We start from the raw sequence: 22,500 nt of genomic DNA on the forward strand, positions 1-22,500 counted from the left end.
CAGGAAGGAGGAAGAACAACGAGCATTTGACTTCGGAGGTACATTTACAAACCCCAAAACCAGTGAAGTTGGCACGTTGTGTAAAAGGTAAATAAAAACAGAATACGATGATTTGCTAATCCTTTTCAACTTATATTCAATTGAATAGACTGCAAAGACAAGATACTTAACATTCGAACTGGAAAACTTTATTATTTTTTGCAAATATTAGCTCATTTGGAATTTGATGTTTTACAGAAGCTGGCACACGTTGCAAAAAAGACTGAGAAAGTTGAGGAATGCTCATCAAACACTTATTTGGAACATCCCACGGGTGAACAGGCTAATTGGGAACAGGCGGGTGCCATGATTGGGTATAAAAGCAGCTTCCATGAAATGCTCAGTCATTCACAAGCAAGGATGGGGCGAGGGTCACCACTTTGTCAACAAATGCGTGAGCAAATTGTTTAAGAACAACAATTCTCAACCAGCTATTGCAAGGAATTTAGGTATTTCACCATCTACGGTCCGTAATATCATCAAAAGGTTCCGAAAATCTGGAGAAATCACTGCACGTAAGCGAAAACCAACATTGAATGCCCGTGACCTTGGATCCCTCAGCGACATCAGTGTGTAAAGGATATCACCACATGGGTTTAGGAACACTTTAGAAAACCACTGTCAGTAACTACAGTTGGTCGCTACATCTGTAAGTGCAAGTTAAAACTCTTCTATGCAAAGCCAAAGCCATTTATCAACAACACCCAGAAACGCTTCACTGGGCCAGAGCTCATATAAGACGGACTGATGCAAAGTGGAAAAGTGTTCTGTGATCTGACGAGTCCACATTTCAAATTGTTTTTGGAAACTGTGGACGTCAAAGTGGAAAATAACCATCCGGACTGTTATAATTCAAAAGGCAGTATCTGTGATGGTATGGGGTTATATTAGTGCCCAAGGCATGGGTAACTTACACATCTGTGAAGGCACCATTAATGCTGAAAGGTACATACAGGTACATATGTTGCCATCCAAGCAAAGTTAGCATGGACGCCCCTGCTTATTTCAGCAAGACAATGCCAAGCCACGTGTTACAACAGCGTGGCTTCATAGTAAAAGAGTGCGGGTACTAGACTGGCCTGCCTGTAGTCCAGACCTGTCTCCCATTGATAATGTGTGGCTCATTATGAAGCTTAAAATACCACAATGGAGACCCCCGGACTGTTGAACAACTTAAGCTGTACATCAAGCAAGAATGGGAAATAATTCCACCTGAAAAGCTTCAAAAATTGGTATCCTCAGTTACCAAATGTTTACTGATTGTCGTTAAAAGGAAAGGTTTCAATAGTTTGGATGTACTGCACTACACAACACTACACAACACTACACACAACAACACAAGAAGAAGAATGAAGAGTCTGGGTAGAAGACACAACCAATCAAATAAAATGTCATATTTGTCCAGATTTTATGTCTCCTTGTTGTGCTGCTGAGTTATGTCGTGTCCGCTTCTGTCTAATGGAAGCTCGGATAAAAGAAATCTGCAGGGGGTAAGAAATGTGTCTCAAGTTCAAGCCTCAACCTTGTAGTCTGCCTTTTACAGACAACTACAAGCTGCTAAATTATCGCCGCTTATCAGGAAACATCGGATTGTGTTTTAACAGTCGATTCGCCAAAAATAATTTTCGACGTTCCCTGTAGAGCTACTAAACTCTAATTGTTCTTATTGAAGGGGGGGGGAGAAGAAGCTCTGGGACATGATCATTAACTGTACTGCATGAAATAGCAGCTATGGTAATGCATAATGCTGGCACAAAAAAGCACAACATTGAAAAATCTGGGCGTCGTTTTCGACTCTGACCTTAGTTTTGTACCACATATCAAAAAGAGGTTTTTATCAGCTTAAGAATATAGCCAGAGTTCGCCCAATTCTCTCTCAGGGCAACACAGAGACACCAATGCATGCTTTTATTACAAGTGGTATAGATTATTGTAACGCCCTGCTTTCTGGTCTTCCTAAAAAGGTTATTGCACCTTTACAATTACTCCAAAATTCAGCGGCACGTGTCCTGACGAAGACCAGAAGGCGGGCTCACATTACACCAGTTTTAAAATCTCCGCATTGGCTCCCTGTGTGTTTCAGGATACATTTCTTCTTCAACGAAATTGAAGAAGAAACTGAAGCTATTGAGCCATATTGGTTTGAACCGTATGCAAGCGAAACCGACGAAAACGACACGACAGCCAGCGACACGGGAGAAAGCGAGGACAAATTCGGCGATCGCCTTCTAACCAACGATTGGTATGTGTTTGTTTGGCATTAAAGGAAACTAACAACTATGAACTAGGTTTACAGCATATGAAATACATTTGGCAACAACATGCACTTTGAGAGAGCAGACAGCCCAATTTTCATCAATTAATATATTCTGTAGACATACCCTCATCCGCGCTCTTTTCCTGACAGCTGATCTGTCCAGTTTTGGAGTTGATGTCAGCAGGCCAGGGAAGCTAGGGTCGATAGGGGGTTTAGCTCGCTCGTCTGCGGGAACAAACTGCCACCATTGCTTGCCGTGCTACCGAGGTCCTTTGTCCCTGAATTGCTCACACACTTCGGCAGATTCAATGGGGGTCTGGCGGCAGATTTCTTTGACTTTATCGTTGGAAATGCATCTGCTTCGAGTGTCGCAGGATATCCACACATTCTTGCCATCTCTGTCGTAGCATAGCTTTCGTCGGTAAAGTGTGCGGAACAAACGTCCAAATTCTTGCCACTTTCGCATCTTTGGCCCACTGGTGCAACTTGAATCCGTCCCTGTTCGTGTTGTTACACCCTCCGACAACACACCGACGAGGCATGATGTCTCCAAGGTACGTAAAACAGTCGAAAAAACGGAAAATAACAGAGCTGATTTGACTCGGTGTTTGAGAAAATGGCGGATTGCTTCCCGATGTGACGTCACGTTGTGACGTCATCGCTCCGAGAGCGAATATTAGAAAGGCGTTTAATTCGCCAAAATTCACCCATTTAGAGTTCGGAAATCGGTTAAAAAAATATATGGTCTTTTTTCTGCAACATCAAGGTATATATTGACGCTTACATAGGTCTGGTGATAATGTTCCCCTTTAAGTGTTTATAATATCCATTGTTAGCATTTCTAATTATTTTTTTGTAGAACTAAATCAGCCGGATACTGGTTTGAGATGTAGCTTAAAGATATAATTTACTACACTTCACTTACATTTGGTAACGTTACTGTAGTGTAAACCAGTGTTTCTTAACCACTGTTTCTCAGTTGTAATACACGTTGCCACCACATGTGGCAGTAATGACAATGTCAAACAAACAGAAGAAGTCTGTTGACTAAAGTGGTGAAGCTGTATTTTCGTTTGCATTTTAATTGTATCGACAGTTTATGCCAGAAAAATATAGATTATTATTATTCCTTATTCACTTAGTTAGTTTTAAATTTAATTCATCTTTGAAATGGTATTTATGGAACATGCAAGCAGATCAACAACAAAACACTATTTTACAGTTGATTTTACCTCCATATTGTGCGTTGATGTATTGACTAGAAGATGTTTTTGTTGAGTAGTTTTTACCTCCTGGTAGTTCTGGCTGGCAGAGAAAAGAGATTTGAAGGTGGAGCCGAAACTGACGATGTTGAATAGGCAGCCTGGTACCAGACTCTTGAGGATCACCACCATGGCATCCTGGGAAAGACCAGAACACATCATCATCATCATCATCATCGTCGTCAAATATTACGTGTCAAATGACTATGCTGATTTTAAATAGCAGACATTATGAAGAAATTATTGTGGATTGGTCTACAAACTGAGGCCCTTCTGTTGTTTGGGTGAAGGCTTTGGCCTCGCGTAGAGTTTGCCAAAACAAGTACCGCCTGAGGGATCGAAGGTCCGTAATATAATCGCTTACGTGCAGGGATTTCTCCAGAGTCTCTGAACATTTTGATGATATTACTGTCATGATCCGTAGTCTGGATCATGTTTTTGTTTTGTTCGGTTAGTTTTTGACTCCCTTAGTTCCTGTTTTTGTGCACCCTTGTTAGTTACCAGGGTTACTTATTATTTCCACCTGCCTCTGATTAGTGTTCGGCATTTTCACCTGCTGCCGACCACTAATCAGAGAGCTATTTATTCACCTTGCTCGCCACACTCGGTCTGGCGTCATTGTTTGCTTCACACAACCTACTACGTAAGCAGAGGTGGGTAGAGTAGCCAGAAATTGTACTCAAGTAAGAGTACTGTTACTTTAGAGATTTATTACTCAAGTAAAAGTAAGGAGTAGTCACCCAAATATTTACTTGAGTAAAAGTAAAAAGTATGTTGTGAAAAAACTACTCAAGTACTGAGTAATTGATGAGTAACCTGTTCGTTTAAGGATGACGGCAACAAATGCACAAAAACATAAAAATAGCAATGAGCTATTGAATATCTCTTAAGCAACTAAAACAATAATATATATTAAATAATAATACATTAACATAAAAAAATTAAGGCAAATTGAGCCACAATAACTTAACAGCACCATAGGCTCAGTAGGCAGAGATTACAAAGGAAAATAACAAGTTAGCCTTTACGCAAACCATAAACTGATAGGTGTGGGCTGCACCTGGGAACACACTGTGCACTTCTGATTGGTGTTTGTATGCATGCGTGAGTGTGTGTGCGACTGTGTGAGTGTGTGTGTGTGTGTGTCTCTCTCTGTCTGTCTATGAGTCTGCAGTGCGTTAATAAACGTCCCCACACTATGTACATTTGACAGTGATTCATAACAGGGAAGCTAACATCAGCGTATGGTGACAGCCAAAATATCTACTAACGTTACTTAACGCGATGTGCTTCCTCAAATTTGACGTTGAGTTCATGTAAGCTTAAGCTTGTTGTTTTGCCGCTGAAACTTTATGTGCAGTTTATCATGTGACCGCCTGGCTCTGTTTGATTGGTGAAACGTAGTCCAACGCAGTGACGTGCAGTCACTAGAGGCAGGGCCTCACCTGCCATCATGGCAAGAAAAAAAATGTAAAAAGAAAAAAAAATTATTAAATTGTTATATGTATCCAGTGATTATACTATAAAGTTATTTTCCATTTAACTTCACCAGTTTTAGATTATTTTTACTTAAAATCGCTGAATTTTCACATTTGCCGTTCAAATACTGAGAAGAGACGGTGCGGTGAACAGCAGCCAGTTGAGGCACGTCACTCAGTTGTGCCTCATTATGGATTGCGGACTCGGCTAACTGCTGGCCTGCTGTGCAGTGAGACTGTATTGCTATATGAATTATATTATACATTTCCATAGTTTAGTTAGCTGAGGTATATAATGTACAGTGTATTTTGTCAACAACTGTATGTGTGTAACGTATTTCTTGTGCTGAGCGATCATAAAACGGCTGCAAAAGACGCACTGGCTGAGGCTCGCAGTAATCCCGCCTCCTGCACCCCCGCCGTAGAATGCACCCCCTGACGGGAGTGTTATATCAACTAAAGCCCACACTTAAACTTTCCACGTGCAAGATTGAATCTATTTAAAAAAGTTATTTCATAAGAAGCCAAAAAGTGCAAAAACAATAATGTTGGTTTTGGAGGAGTTGTGAATGACTGCAGGGCCACAACATTAGGTACACCTGCAGTCTGCAGGTGTACCTAATTCACAACTCCTCCAACACAAACATTATTGTTTTTGCACTTTTTGGCTTCTTATTAAATAACTTTTGTAACCTATTTTTATGGGCTTTCCTCTTTGTGATGTTAAGTTCCTGTTATGCGCTGTTATACAGTATATGCCTTGAGCTCTTATTTTGAAGGCGCTAAGAGCGGAAGTGATGACACGTTGGAGTGGAGCGGAGGTTTTTGAAAGAAGGTAAATAAAGTGGTCCTCGTGTAAACTGGAGCCTCCGTGTTTGTTATTTTGTAGTTTCATACAGTATATGCGACATTTATAAACCCTCGGTTACACTTTTTTAAATAGATTCAATCTTGCACGTGGAAAGTTTAAGTGAGGGCTTTAGTTGATATAACACTCCCGTCAGGGGGTGCATTCTACGGCGGCGGTGCATTAATCCAGCACATCAGCGGTGCATGGACTTCATTTATAAGTAAAGATAAGACCATAATAACGTTTTTTTTTATTAAATGTGCTTTTTTGTGTGCTACAGTTTGTATGTGTAAAGTTAAAGTTAAGTTAAAGTACCAATGATTGTCACACACACACTAGGTGTGGTGAAATTTGTCTTCTGCATTTGACCCATCCCCTTGTTCACCCCCTGGTAGGTGAAGGAAGCAGTGGGCAGCAGCGGCGCCGCGCCCGGGAATAATTTTTGGTGATTTAACCCCCAATTCCAACCCTTGATGCTGAGTGCCAAGCAGGGAAGAATGCTGGTATGAGCTTTTAAACATAACCCGTTAACTGCTGCCAATCAAATAGTGAATAAGATACTCTTTAGGGTTCATATGTTTGTAAATCTGACTGTGATGAAGTCAGTGCCTCACCAGCCATCAACCTCACCGCACGTTACTGGTCCAACGTCACCAGTGACTGCATTTGATTGGTGAAACGCAAGCATGCGATAGATCCTATTTTGAAGGTCTGTCTGACAAACCAAAACAAACAAAGCGAGCATTAACAGATCGATAAAAATCAGTAGCGAGTAGCGAGCTGAATGTAGATAAATGGAGCGGAGTAAAAGTAGCGTTTCTTCTCTATAAATATACTCAAGTAAAAGTAAAAGTATGTTGCATTAAAACGACTCTTAGAAGTACAATTTATCCCAAAAGTTACTCAAGTAGATGTAACGGAGTAAATGTAGCGCGTTACTACTCACCTCGTACGTAAGTCTTGTTTCATGCCACAGTTTTGTGAGTGTTCCATGTCAGTTTTTGCCTTAGCTTCCCGTGTGTTAGGCACGCTTGCCTTTGTTGATTGCCTGTTATTTTGTAAGTTGGATGATTTTTTTTGAGAATTAAATCATATCCTACAGTCACGCTTTCGTCCGGAGTTGTCCGTTCTGCATTCCTGGGAGAACGACCCCGCAGAAAGCTGCGAAAACCCCGACGTGACAATTACGGACCGTAGATGGTGAAATCCCTAAATTCCTTGCAATAGCTGGTTGAGAAATGTTCATTCTTAACCCTGTAACACCCCTTGTTGTAAAATTACAACGTTACCTTTAACCATCCTAAAAAACAATCTGTTATATATATATATTTATTTACTTTTACCACATTTACATAGTCATTGGGTCCTATTGTTCAGTCTCACAAGGCTATTGGATTGTACATTTGTTTATAAGTCACGCCTTCTGGCCATGAACTCACACAACCTCTCAAGGTTTCCTTCGAACAACATCTATTTGTTTCATTGGACTGGATTCATCAGATTCAAGTAAGTAAAATGTATTTTATATATTTTTTGGTTGTTATTACAATGTCTAGAGCATGTACATATGTGGTTATTGTGGAACAGATGCATCAAATTTCATTTAGAGCTTGTTATATAATTGTTGCAATTATACAACACTGGGTGAATGTGGTAGTCAAAATCGCTGGCTTGTTACAGTGGGCTCAAACAGATTGTATTCCCCCCACTACATCACTGCCTGAAGTATTTTCTCTATACATGGATAGTATACATTCTACCCTTGTGTTGTGTTCTGGTGACGTAAGCAATCAACCATGCAAATGAACCCTTAGTTGTTCAGACAACGTGAGTACAAATACAGAAATGCTGCTCCCATCAAAGCCCAATGTTGCAATATTACAACATTTCTCTAAAAACATACATAAACAATTTTTTAAACTCTTCAATTTCTGCATCAAATGCCTCCTACAACAACATCTGAAAGGTCAAATGTTGTTGTTTTTTAGGTTTTTCTATATTTGGGTCTTACAGGGTTAAACTGTTGGACAATTTCCTTACGCATTTGTTGACAAAGTGGAGACCCTCGCCCCATCATTGTTTGTGAAAGACTGAGCATTTCATGGAAGCTGCTTTTATACCCAATCATGGCACCCACCTGTTCCCAATTAGCCTGCACACCTGTGGGATGTTCCAAATAAGTGTTTGACGAGCATTCCTCAACTTTGTCAAATTCCAAATGAGCTAATATTTGCAAAAAAAACAAACAGTGTGAACATTAAATATCTTGTCTTTGCAGTCTATTCAATTGAATATAAGTTTAAAGGGGAACATTATCACCAGACCTATGTCTTGATGTTTCAGAAAAAAGACCATATATTTTTTTAACCGATTTCCGAACTCTAAATGGGTGAATTTTGGCGAATTAAACGCCTTTCTAATATTCGCTCTCGGAGCGATGACGTCACAACGTGGCGTCACATCGGGAAGCAATCCGCCATTTTCTCAAACACCGAGTCAAATCAGCTCTGTTATTTTCCGTTTTTTCGACTGTTTTCCGTACCTTGGAGACATCATGCCTCGTCGGTGTGTTGTCGGAGGGTGTAACAACACGAACAGGGACGGATTCAAGTTGCACCAGTGGCCCAAAGATGCGAAAGTGGCAAGAAATTGGACGTTTGTTCCGCACACTTTACCGACGAAAGCTATGCTACGACAGAGATGGCAAGAATGTGTGGATATCCTGCGACACTCAAAGCAGATGCATTTCCAACGATAAAGTCAAAGAAATCTGCCGCCAGACCCCCATTGAATCTGCCGGAGTATGTGAGCAATTCAGGGACAAAGGACCTCGGTAGCACGGCAAGCAATGGCGGCAGTTTGTTCCCGCAGACGAGCAAGCCTTGTATGTCTTGGCTCACATCAACTCCAAAACTGGACAGATCAGCTTTCAGGAAAAAAGCGCGGATGAGTGTATGTCTACAGAATATATTAATTGATGAAAATTGGGCTGTCTGCACTCTCAAAGTGCATGTTGTTGCCAAATGTATTTCATATGCTTTAAACCTTGTTCATAGTTGTTAGTTTCCTTTAATGCCAAACAAACACATACCAATCGTTGGTTAGAAGGCGATCGCCGAATTCGTCCTCGCTTTCTCCTGTGTCGCTGGCTGTCGTGTCGTTTTCGTCGGTTTCGCTTGCATACGGTTCAAACCGATATGGCTCAATAGCTTCAGTTTCTTCTTCAATTTCGTTTTCGCTACCTGCCTCCACACTACAACCATCCGTTTCAATACATTCGTAATCTGTTCAATCGCTTAAGCCGCTGAAATCCAAGTTTGAATCCGAGCTAATGTCGCTATAGCTTGCTGTTCTTTCCGCCATGTTTGTTTGTGTTGGCTTCACTATGTGACGTCACAGGAAAATGGACGGGTGTTTATAACGATGGTTAAAATCAGGCACTTTGAAGCTTTTTTTAGGGATATTGCGTGATGGGTAAAATTTTGAAAAAAACTTCGAAAAATAAAATAAGCCACTGGGAACTGATTTTTAATGGTTTTAACCCTTCTGAAATTGTGATAATGTTCCCCTTTAAAGGATTTGCAATTCATTGTATTCTGTTTTTATTTACCATTTACACAAAGTGCCAACTTCACTGGTTTTGGGTTTTGTATTATTATCTGATTAGATGAAACTTTCGGAAAAAGGCCGGAAATCGGATAAGGAGCAAGTGATTACGTTTTGGAGCTGATCCGGATCAACGTCTGGATTCAGGATGAAGTAGTCTTTATTATTGGTAGATAGGGCCTGGCGGAGGTCGGAGTGCTTTTCGAGGGTTCATTATTTCCCCCCGCTCGTTGGCTGTGGAGTTGCGGTTACCTTAACGCGGTTGATGTTGACGCCGCTCATGCTGCCGCTGCGGTCGATGAGGAAGATGAACTCGCCGTGCACCTTCCTCAGGTCGGAGCGAACAGGCTTGAAGTCGGGACACAAGTTGAGCATCACCACGGGGTTGTGGAGCACGTCCTTGTGCAGACGCCTGTGGATGATCTCCACCTGGACGGGAGAGAAAGACAGGGTTTCCATGGAAACATGCTTTTATGCTGTGTACACGCCTCATCTGCGCTGGAAAGAAACAACGACAGAGCAGAAGGCTGATGACTTCACATTATTGTTCATAAACATACGCTTGGAAAATGGCGACCAAACCCAATCATCAACATGGGGTCCAATTACTTTATATCAAACCGAATACGATCAGGAAAATACGTTTCTATAGGAAAATGTGTCCTCGGTTTAGCAGGAATCAATCATTTGTTGGGTTTGTAGTATCTGCTAGTCCAGGGGTCGGCAACCCAAAATGTTGAAAGAGCCTTATTCGACCAAAAATACAAAAACAAATATGTCTGGAGCCGCAAAAAATTAAAAGCCATATTACATACAGATAGTGTGTCATGAGATATAAATTGAATTAATATGACTTAAAGGACACTCAATGAGCTCAGATATAGCTACAAATGAGGCATAATTATGCAATATGTACATATAGCTAGCCTAAATAGCATGTTAGCATCGATTAGCTCGCAGTCATGCACTGACCAAATATGTCTGATTAGCACTCCACACAAGTCATTAACATCAACAAAACTCACCTTTGTGGATTCATGCACAACGTTAAAAGTTTGGTGGACAAGATGAGACAGAAAAAGAAGTGGCATAAAACACGTCCTAGAAAGTCGCAGAAAGATATACATGTAAACAAACTAAGGTGAGTTCAAGGACTGCCAAAATTAGTAGGACAAAACGGCGCTCGCCAAATACTCGAATCAGTGAAGCATGTTTAATATAAACAGTGTGCTTTATAACAATTAGGGAGGTTTGTGTCATGTTTGTCCTCCTACAGAAACCATATTAAAACAAAAAATATATTTTTTTCCCCTCAACTTTTTCCATTTTTCATACATTTGTGAAAAAGCTCCAGAGAGCCACTAGGGCGGCGCTAAAGAGCCGCATGCGGCTCTAGAGCCGCGGGTTGCCGACCCCTGTGCTAGTCTAAGAAATAACATGTTTTGCATATGATGAGCAAGCAGTCAGACAGTTCTTGTAAGCTGTGGTCCATCATCTTGGGTAGGTACTAAAGAGTCCGGACAGTTCTTCATAAGTAACAGTCTTAATGCTTAGATCAGGGGTGTCCAAACTGCGGCCCATCTGCATCTGCTCACCACGTTTGGCACATTTTAGCTGCTTGAAATTTCTGATTGATTTCAAAACTTCAAGGAGGCTGTCACGGAAGTAAACAAGGTAGGAGTCAAATTTTTATATACTCCATCCATGCATCCATCTTCTTCCGCTTATCCGAGGTCGGGTCGCGGGGGCAACAGCCTAAGCAGGGAAGCCAGACTTCCCTCTCCCCAGCCATTTCGTCCAGCTCCTCCCGGGGGATCCCGAGGCGTTCCCAGGCCAGCCGGGAGACATAGTATTCCCAACGTGTCCTGGGTCTTCCCCGTGGCCTCCTACCGGTCGGACGTGCCCGAAACACCTCCCTAGGGAGGCGTTCGGGTGGCATCCTGACCAGATGCCCGAACCACCTCATCTGGCTCCTCCCGATGTGGAGGAGCAGCGGCTTTACTCTGAGCTCCTCCCGGATGACAGAGCTTCTCACCCTATCTCTAAGGGAGAGACCCGCCACCCGGCAGACCTCCGAATTCGGGAAATGGGGGCAGGGGGGTTTTAGGTGTGGGGGGTCGGGGTTGAGGTGGGCGGGGGTCGGGGTTTGGTGGTAGCGGGGTGTATATTGTAGCCCGGAAGAGTTAGGGCTGCAAGAGATTCTGGGTATTTGTTCTGTTGTGTTTATGTTGTGTTACGGTGTGGATGTTCTCCCGAAATGTGTTTGCCATTCTTGTTTGGTGTGGGTTCACAGTGTGGCGCATATTTGTAACAGTGTTAAAGTTGTTTATACGGCCACTTTCAGTGTGACCTGTATGGCTATTGATCAAGTATGTCTTGCAGTCACTTACGTGTGTCTGTAGCAGCCGCGTACAACATGTGACTGTGCCGGCACGCTTTTTGTATGGAGAAAAAGCGGACGCGACGACAGGTTGTAGAGGACGCTAAAGACGATGCCATCACGGCACGCCCTCAATATTGTTGTCCGAATGAAAATCGGCAGAAATTCGGGAGAATGGTTGCCCCGGGAGATTTTTGGGAGGGTCAATTCGGGAGTCTCCCGGAAAAATCGGGAGGGTTGGCAAGTATGCCCGGCGGAGAAAGCTCATTTCGGCCGCTTGTACCCGTGATCTTGTCCTTTCGGTCATAACCCAAAGCTCATGACTATAGGTGAGGATGGGAACTGAGAGCTTTGCCTTCCGGCTCAGCTCCTTCTTCACCACTACGGACCGATGCAGGGTCCGCATCACCGATCCACTTTTCCCTCACTCGTGAACAAGAGCCGAAGATCCTGGCCAGATGAAGCCAGCAGAACCACATCATCCTCCAGGGGGATCCCGAGGCGTTCCCATGCGAGCCGGGAGACATAGTCTTCCCAACGTGTCCTGGGTCTTCCCCGTGGCCTCCTACCAGTCGGACGTGCCCTAAACACCTCCCTAGGGAGGCGTTCGGGTGGCATCCTGACCAGATGCCCGAACAACCTCATCTGGCTCCTCTTGATGTGGAGGAGCAGCGGCTTTACTTTGAGCTTCTCCCGGATGACAAAGCTTCTCACCCTATCTCTAAGGGAGAGACCCGCCACCCGGTGGAGGAAACTCATTTCGGCCGCTTGTACCCGTGATCTTGTCCTTTCGGTCATAACCCAAAGCTCATGACCATAGGTGAGGATGGGAACGTAGATCGACCGGTAAATTGAGAGCTTTGCCTTCCGGATCAGCTCCTTCTTCGCCACAACGGATCGATACAGCGTCCGCATTACTGAAGACGCCGCACCAATCCGTATGTCGATCTCACGATCCACTCTTCCTTCACTCGTGAACAAGACTCCGAGGTACTTGAACTCCTCCACTTGGGGCAAGATCTCCTCCCCGACCCGGAGATGGCACTCCACCCTTTTCCGGGCGAGAACCAGGGACTCGGACTCGGAGGTGCTGATTCCCATCCCAGTCGCTTCACACTCGGCTGCGACCCGATCCAGTGAGAGCTGAAGATCCTGGCCAGATGAAGCCATCAGGACCACATCATCTGCAAAAAGCAGAGACCTAATCCTGCAGCCACTAAACCGGATACCCTCAACGCCTTGACTGCGCCTAGAAATTCTGTCCATAAAAGTTATGAACAGAATCGGTGACAAATATATAATTTATATACTCTTAAGAGAGCGAGATATCTAATGGCTAGATTTCCTCCAGGCACAGCAGACCTTGCTGCTTGATAAACACAGTAAGCTGTTGTTCAACGATTCATCACCGGCGTCTGTCTTGCCTCATCACACACCCACGGCGCCCCTCGGCCCGGGAGAAGGCGGGAAGGCCGTTGTTTTCCCAAACGTTAAAATGTGACGGATCATTTCTATCTACATTATTAACAATACTATCAATATCTTCTTACACGTGTGTGACAGTCAGGGATGCTACAAACCCCGTTTCCATATGAGTTGGGAAATTGTGTCAGATGTAAATATAAACGGAATACAATGATTTGCAAATCATTTTCGACCCATATTCAATTGAATGCACTACAAAGACAACATATTTGATGTTCAAACTCATAAACTTTATTTATTTTTTTGCAAATAATAATTAACTTAGAATTTCATGGCTGCAACACGTGCCAAAGTAGTTGGGAAAGGGCATGTTCACCACTGTGTTACATGGCCTTTCCTTTTAACAACACTCAGTTGGGAACTGAGGAGACACATTTTTTAACCTTCTTAGGTGGAATTCTTTCCCATTCTTGCTTGATGTACAGCTTAAGTTGTTCAACAGTCCGGGGATCTCCGTTGTGCTATTTTAGGCTTCATAATGCGCCACACATTTTCAAGGGGACACAGGTGTGGACTACAGGCAGGCCAGTCTAGTACCCGCACTCCTTTACTATGAAGCCACATTGATGTAACACGTGGCTTGGCATTGTTTTGCTGAAATAAGCAGGGGCGTCCATGGTAACGTTGCTTGGATGGCAACATATGTTGCTCCAAAACCTGTATGTACCTTTCAGCATTAATGGCGCCTTCACAGATGTGTAAGTTACCCATGTCTTGGGCACTAATACACCCCCATACCATCACAGATGCTGGCTTTTACACTTTGCGCCTATAACAATCCGGATGGTTCTTTTCCTCTTTGGTCCGGAGGACACGACGTCCACAGTTTCTAAAAACAATTCGAAATGTGGACTCGTCAGACCACAGAACACTTTTCCACTTTGTATCAGTCCATCTTAGACGAGCTCAGGCCCAGCGAAGCCGACGGCATTTCTGGGTGTTGTTGATAAACGGTTTTCGCCTTGCATAGGAGAGTTTTAACTTGCATTTACAGATGTAGCCACCAAATGTAGTTACTGACAGTGGGTTTCTAAAGTGTTCCTGAGCCCATGCGGTGATATCCTTTACACACTGATGTCGCTTGTTGATGCAGTACAGCCTGAGGGATCAAAGGTTACAGGCTTAGCTGCTTACGTGCAGTGATTTCTCCAGATTTTCTGAACCCTTTGATGATATTACGGACCGTAGATGGTGAAATCCCTAAATTCCTTGCAATACCTGGTTGAGAAATGTTGTTCTTAAACAATTTGCTCACGCATTTGTTGACAAAGTGGTGACCCTCGACCCTTGTTTGTGAATGACTGAGCATTTCATGGAATCTACTTTTATGCCCAATCATGGCACCCACCTGTTCCCAATTTGCCTGTTCACCTGTGGGATGTTCCAAATAAGTGTTTGATGAGCATTCCTCAACTTTATCAGTATTTATTGCCACCTTTCCCAACTTCTTTGTCACGTGTTGCTGGCATCAAATTCTAAAGTTAATGATTATTTGCAAAAGTTTGTCTTTGTGGTGCATTCAATTGAATATGGGTTGAAAATGATTTGCAAATCATTGTATTCCGTTTATATTTACATCCAACACAATTTCCCAACTCATATGGAAACGTGGTTTGTAGATTTACGAGACGAACCAATGGAAATATGAAGATGGAGCGATGGATGTTTGGTTTGGAGGCATTCTCACCTTCTTCTCGTCGCTGGAATCCTTCTTGGTAGCCTTGATGAAGTCGCTGCGGCCGCGGAGGAACTCGTCGTACTCGTCCGGCGTCATGTCTCCGCTCTCCATGAGCACCTGAGGCACGTGGGGTTCTGCAGACATCACGACAAGCTCACAACGCTACAGCGTATGAACGTTGCCCGGCGAAGGCCAAATAGAGGAAAATGGAAGGATGCGGAGTTGTTCATTGTTCTCTGAGTAATTTCACATGAGCAATCATGTTTCTAACATTCCACACTACAAATTAAAACAAGTAGGCACAATTCCTGCTGATATCTTATCGGATCAATACCGGTATCGGCCAACACCTAAGACTACAATGTTGGAAAATGAAAAAGAGCTTAGTACAATAAAAAAAAGTTGTATCAGGACAACCCCAAGCCCAACTTCTTACCTCCTGTAAAAGATGTGCAATATCCCACAAGTCAGCAGGCCATTTTATTAGCATAAATATGTCATGTAATTGATCATTCTAGGCTTGGAAATTCACTCCTGTTATTCACATCCATCAATCAATCAATGTTTATTTATATAGCCCTAAATCACAAGTGTCTCAAAGGGCTGCACAAGCCACAACGACATCCTCAGTCCAGATCCCACATAAGGGCAAGGAAAAACTCAATCTAGTGGGATGTCAATGAGAATGACAATGAGAAACCTTGGAGAGGACCGCAAATATATTTATATATATATATATATATATATATATATATATATATATATATATATATATATATATATATATATATATATATATATATATGTATATATATACATATATATATATATATATATATAATATATATATATATATATATATATATATATATATATATATATATATATATATATTTATTTATATATATATATATATATATATATATATATATATATTTATATATTTATTTATTTATTTATATATATATATATATATATATATATATATATATATATATATATATATATATATATATATATATATATATATATATATATATATGTATATATATATATATATATATATATATATATATATATATATATATATATATATATATATCCATCCATCCATCCATTTTCTACCGCTTATTCCCTTTGGGGTCGCGGGGGGCGCTGGAGCCTATCTCATATATATACACACATAAAAAGTGTATACATGAAGTTATATATGCTGTATATATCTACCATATATATATATATATATATATATATATATATATATATATATATATATTGTTCTCGGTGGTGAAGGATGCCGTCAAGCTGAAGAAGGAGTCCTATCGGGTTCTTTTGGCTCATGGGACCCCTGAGGCAGCAGACAGGTACCGACAGGCCAAGCGGTGTGCGGCTTCAGCGGTTGCGGAGGCAAAAACTCGGACATGGGAGGAGTTCGGGGAAGCCATGGAAAACGACTTCCGGACGGCTTCGAAGCGATTCTGGACCACCATCCGCCGCCTCAGGAAGGGGAAGCAGTGCACTATCAACACCGTGTATAGTGAGGATGGTGTTCTGCTGACCTCGACTGCGGATGTTGTGGATCGGTGGAGGGAATACTTCGAAGACCTCCTCAATCCTACCAGCACGTCTTCCTATGAGGAAGCAGTGGCTGGGGAATCTGTGGTGGGCTCTTCTATTTCTGGGGCTGAGGTTGCTGAGGTAGTTAAAAAGCTCCTCGGTGGCAAGGCCCCGGGGGTGGATGAGATCCGCCCGGAGTTCCTTAAGGCTCTGGATGCCAGAGGTGGGACCAAGTCATTGTTTTGCAAGTCACAAGTAAGTCTCAAGTCTTTGCCCTCAAGTCCGAGTCAAGTCCGAGTCAAGTCCCGAGTCAAGACAGGCAAGCCCCGAGTCAAGTCCAAAGTCAAGACTGGAAAGTCTCAAGTCAAGTCCTAAGTCCTGCATTTTGAGTTTCGAGTCCTTTCAAGTCCTTTTAACCACAGACTAATATATTAACACAGATTGTGTATGCTTTTCAAACGCTGTATTTATTTATTAAAACAAGTGCATTTTAAATTGCAGGAAAGAAAATTGTGCTGACATTGCACTTTATAATAGCACTATTAACCAGTCATTTTAAACATTAACTCATTCCTTTACAGAACAAACACATTGAAAAATAAAGTGCAAATGTACTTATTTGTACAAAAGTGTTAACATTGAAAAAACATGAGATATACGTGAACATAACAAAAAAGTTGTACTTTTTATATGTCAGGGCCCTATGCTGCATTGCATTTACAAAAGACCAAATTAGCCAAGAGTCTGTCAGTCATTTGTGCACGATGGGGGCGTAGTATGATGCCACCATGGCTGAAAACTCGCTCCACTGGAGCACTGGAGGCAGGCACTGCCAAGACTCTCATGGCCACTCGGAACAGTGAAGGAAGAGTCTTCATGTTCAATGCCCAGAACAAAAAGGGGGAGAGAGTTGTTTTGGGTTGGTGCACTACTTGTAAGTGTATCTTGTGTTTTTTATGTTGATTTAATAAAAAATAAAAAATAAAAATAAAAAATTATTTCTTGTGCGGCCCGATACCAATCGATCCACGGACCAGTACCGGGCCGCGGCCCGGTGGTTGGGGACCACTGAGGTAAACAACCAACAGTATGTCAGAAAGCTAGCTAAAACGGTACACATATTCATAATATAGTATACATTTTAACTGACTATTTTTGTCTTTTTTTAGGTGGCTAAAATACGCGGTGCTGCTGACCGCCGTCTAACGTTACGTGTGATATATTGACTAACGTAACCCTGCTTAAAAAAAATCACTGAACAAAAAGTATGAATAAGGTAGTGAACTGCAACAGATTCCCGTGTTTGCAATAACGTTATAACGTTAGCAGTGAGTTTACAGCCTCACTGATTTAACTACACAGCAAATAAAAGTCACGTTACTTAGCCAATAAACGTTATCTTACATTCAAAACTTACCGTTCTTTGTGCAACTTCAAATGCCGGACGAAGTTGGAAGTTGTTGCCTCTCCATCAGTAATTTTCGAACCGCATGTGTTGCATACTGCAAACCGTTTTGTGTTGACCACCTCGTAATTTTTATACCCAAACAAAATTATTTTAGGTATCATTTTTTGTTCACTGGCGTGTGGTTTGGACATGTCTTCTTCGTTGGTTGTCCTGCAATTTGATTGGATGAATGCTGTGCGATGAAAACAAAGTAGATCTAATTTGATTGGCTGTTGTACTGAGACCACACCAGCTGACACACGCAGCGCTGATAGACAAGTACACAATGAAAAATACGGAGCGCTCCCGAATAACTTTTTCATCTTTGGGTTTTGGGGAAAGTAGTAAGTCATGTCAAGTCATGTCAATTCAAAAGGCTCAAGTCCAAGTGAAGTCACAAGTCATTGATGTTAAAGTCTAAGTCGAGTTGCAAGTCTTTTTACATTTTGTCAAGTCGAGTCTAAAGTCATCAAATTCATGACTCGAGTCTGACTCGAGTCCAAGTCATGTGACTCGAGTCCACACCTCTGCTGGATGCTGTGGGGCTGTCTTGGTTGACAAGACTCTGCAGCATCGCGTGGACATCGGGGGCGGTACCTCTGCATTGGCAGACCGGGGTGGTGGTTCCTCTCTTTAAGAAGGGGAACCGGAGGGTGTGTTCTAACTATCGTGTGATCACACTCCTCAGCCTTCCCGGTAAGGTCTATTCAGGTGTACTGGAGAGGTAGAGAGGAGGCTACGCCGGATAGTCGAACCTCGGATTCAGGAGGAACAGTGTGGTTTTCGTCCTGGTCGTGGAACTGTGGACCAGCTCTATACTCTCGGCAGGGTCCTTGAGGGTGCATGGGAGTTTGCCCAACCAGTCTACATGTGCTTTGTGGACTTGGAGAAGGCATTCGACCGTGTCCCTCGGGAAGTCCTGTGGGGAGTGCTCAGAGAGTATGGGGTATCGGACTGTCTGATTGTGGTGGTCCGCTCCCTGTATGATCAGTGTCAGAGCTTGGTCCGCATTGCCGGCAGTAAGTCGGACACGTTTCCAGTGAGGGTTGGACTCCGCCAAGGCTGCCCTTTGTCACCGATTCTGTTCATAACTTTTATGGACAGAATTTCTAGGCGCAGTCAAGGCGTTGAGGGGATCCGGTTTGGTGGCTGCAGGATTAGGTCTCTGCTTTTTGCAGATGATGTCGTCCTGATGGCTTCATCTGGCCAGGATCTTCAGCTCTCGCTGGATCGGTTCGCAGCCGAGTGTGAAGCGACTGGGATGAGAATCAGCACCTCCAAGTCCGAGTCCATGGTTCTTGCCCGGAAAAGGGTGGAATTCCATCTCCGGGTTGGGGAGGAGACCCTGCCCCAAGTGGAGGAGTTCAAGTACCTCGGAGTCTTGTTCACGAGTGAGGGAAGAGTGGATCGTGAGATCGACAGGCGGATCGGTGCGGCATCTTCAGTAATGCGGACGCTGTATCGATCCGTTGTGGTGAAGAAGGAGCTGAGCCGGAAGGCAAAGCTCTCAATTTACCGGTCGATCTACGTTCCCATCCTCACCTATGGTCATGAGCTTTGGGTTATGACCGAAAGGACAAGATCACGGGTACAAGCGGCCGAAATGAGTTTCCTCCGCCGGGTGGCGGGGCTCTCCCTTAGAGATAGGGTGAGAAGCTCTGTCATCCGGGGGGAGCTCAAAGTAAAGCCGCTGCTCCTCCACATCGAGAGGAGCCAGATGAGGCGGTTCGGGCATCTGGTCAGGATGCCACCCGATCGCCTCCCTCGGGAGGTGTTTAGGGCACGTCCGACCGGTAGGAGGCCACGGGGAAGACCCAGGACACGTTGGGAAGACTATGTCTCCCGGCTGGCCTGGGAACGCCTCGGGATCCCCCGGGAGGAGCTGGACGAAGTGGCTCGGGAGAGGGAAGTCTGGGCTTCCCTGCTTAGGCTGCTGCCCCCGCGACCCGACCTCGGATAAATATATATATATATATATATATATATATATATATATATATATATATATATATATATATACATGCATACTGTGTGTGTGTGTGTGTGTGTGTGTGTGTGTGTGTGTGTGTGTGTGTGTGTGTGTATATGTATATATCAGTGGTGTGCCGTCAGGGCCAGCAAGGCCTTCTCTGCTGGCCTAACCCGCCTCTTACCATCCAAAAATCGCTGCCGTTGTGTCCTTGGGCAGGACACTTCACCCTTTGCCCCCGGTGCCACTCACACCGGTGAATTGAATGATGAATGATAGGTGGTGGTCGGAGGGGCCGTTGGCGCAAATTGCAGCCACGCTTCCGTCAGTCTACCCCAGGGCAGCTGTGGCTATGAAAGTAGCTTACCACCACCAGGTGTGAATGATTGATGGGTTCTACATGTAAAGCGACTTTGGGTACTTAGAAAAGCGCTATATACATCCCAGTTATTATTAACATAAACAGAAGTCATGATCATAATTAAAGATACAATTATTTTCTAATTTGCTTTCCCTAAATACCTCACATGGACAAAGATAAGACCTTCTGGAGGAAAGTTCTGTGGTCAGATGAAACAAAAATTGAGCTGTTTGGCCACAATACCCAGCAATGTGTTTGGAGGAGAAAAGGTGAGGCCTTAAATCCAAGGAACACCATTCCTACCGTCAAGCATGGTGGTGGTAGTATTATGCTCTGGGCCTGTTTTGCTGCCAATGGAACTGGTGCTTTATAGAGAGTAAATGGGACAATGAAAAAGGAGGATTACCTCCAAATTCTTCAGGACTACCTAAAATCATCAGCCCGGAGGTTGGGTCTTGGGCACAGTTGGGTGTTCCAACAGGACAATGACCCCAAACACACGTCAAAAGTGGTAAAGGAATGGCTAAATCAGGCTAAAATTAAGGTATTAGAATGGCCTTCCCAAAGTCCTGACTTAAACGTGTGGACAATGCTGAAGAAACAAGTTCATGTCAGAAAACCAACAAATTTAGCTGAACTGCACCAATTTTGTCAAGAGAAGTGGTCAAAAATTCAACCAGAAGCTTGTGGATGGCTACCAAAAGCGCCTTATTGCAGTGAAACTTGCCAAGGGACATGTAAGCAAATATTTACATTGCTGTATGTATACTTTTTGACCCAGCACATTTGCTCACATTTTCACAATGTGAACAAATAATAAATTCATAAAAGAATCAAACTTCATGAATGTTTTTTGTGCTCCAATCACTCTATCACAAAAAAATAAGAGTTGTAGAAATTAAAATTAATGGAAACTCAAGACAGCCATGACATTATGTTCTTTACAAGTGTATGTAAACTTTTGACCCGACTGTATATATATATATATATATATATATATATATACATATATATATATATATATATATATATATATATATATATATATATATATATATATATATATATATATATATATATATATATATATATATATATATATATATATATACAAAACCCGTTTCCATATAAGTTGGGAAATTGTGTTAGATGTAAATATAAACGGACTACAATGATTTGCAAATCCTTTTCAACCCATATTCAATTGAATGCACTACAAAGACAAGATATTTGATTTGATGTTTTTTTGCAAATAATAATTAACTTAGAATTTAATGGCTGCAACACGTGCCAAAGTAGTTGGGAAAGGGCATGTTCACCACTGTGTTACATGGCCTTTCCTTTTAACAACACTCAGTAAACGTTTGAGAACTGAGAAGACACATTTTTTAAGCTTCTCAGGTGGAATTCTTTCCCATTCTTGCTTGATGTACAGCTTAAGTTGTTCAACAGTCCGGGGGTCTCTGTTGTGGTCTGGACTACAGGCAGGCCAGTCTAGTACCCGCACTCTTTTACTATGAAGCCACGTTGATGTAACACGTGGCTTGGCATTGTCTTGCTGAAATAAGCAGGGGCGTCCATGGTAACGTTGCTTGGATGGCAACATATGTTGCTCCAAAACCTGTATGTACCTTTCAGCATTAATGGCGCCTTCACAGATGTGTAAGTTACCCATGTCTTGGGCACTAATACACCCCCATACCATCACAGATGCTGGCTTTTCAACTTTGCGCCTATAACAATCCGGATAGTTCTTTTCCTCTTTGGTCCAGAGGACATGACGTCCACAGTTTCCCAAAAAAATTTGAAATGTGGACTCGTCAGACCACAGAACACTTTTCCACTTTGTATCAGTCCATCTTAGATGAGCTCAGGCCCAGCGAAGCCGACAGCGTTTCTGGGTGTTGTTGATAAACGGTCTTCGCCTTGCATAGGAGAGTTTTAACTTGCACTTACAGATGTAGCGACCAACTGTAGTTACTGACAGTGAGTTTCTGAAGTGTTCCTGAGCCCATGTGGTGATATCCTTTACACACTGATGTCGCTTGTTGATGCAGTACAGCCTGAGGGATCGAAGGTCACGGGCTTAGCTGCTTACGTGCAGTGATTTCTCCAGATTCTCTGAACCCTT

General features: G+C 42.8%; 1 protein-coding gene across 3 annotated transcripts in view; it reads right to left on the reverse strand.

Annotated features, from left to right (window-relative positions):
- Window positions 1-22,500, reverse strand: part of vwa5b1 (von Willebrand factor A domain containing 5B1) — a 91,873-nt gene that overhangs the window by 45,566 nt on the left and 23,807 nt on the right. For all 3 annotated transcript variants that reach the window (XR_009810274.1, XM_061924138.1, XM_061924147.1), the window contains exons 7-9: window positions 15,045-15,169; window positions 9,745-9,921; window positions 3,586-3,696 (exon numbers count right to left, since the gene is read on the reverse strand). Coding sequence is in view for 2 of the 3 variants with exons in the window: in XM_061924138.1 (XP_061780122.1) it covers window positions 3,586-3,696; window positions 9,745-9,921; window positions 15,045-15,169 (413 nt within the window). In the remaining variant the exon portion in view is untranslated. The remainder of the gene's footprint in view (window positions 1-3,585; window positions 3,697-9,744; window positions 9,922-15,044; window positions 15,170-22,500) is intronic.

The sequence above is a fragment of the Nerophis lumbriciformis genome, linkage group LG01 (genome assembly GCF_033978685.3).
Source record: "Nerophis lumbriciformis linkage group LG01, RoL_Nlum_v2.1, whole genome shotgun sequence".
NCBI classification, from domain to species: Eukaryota; Metazoa; Chordata; class Actinopteri; order Syngnathiformes; family Syngnathidae; genus Nerophis; species Nerophis lumbriciformis.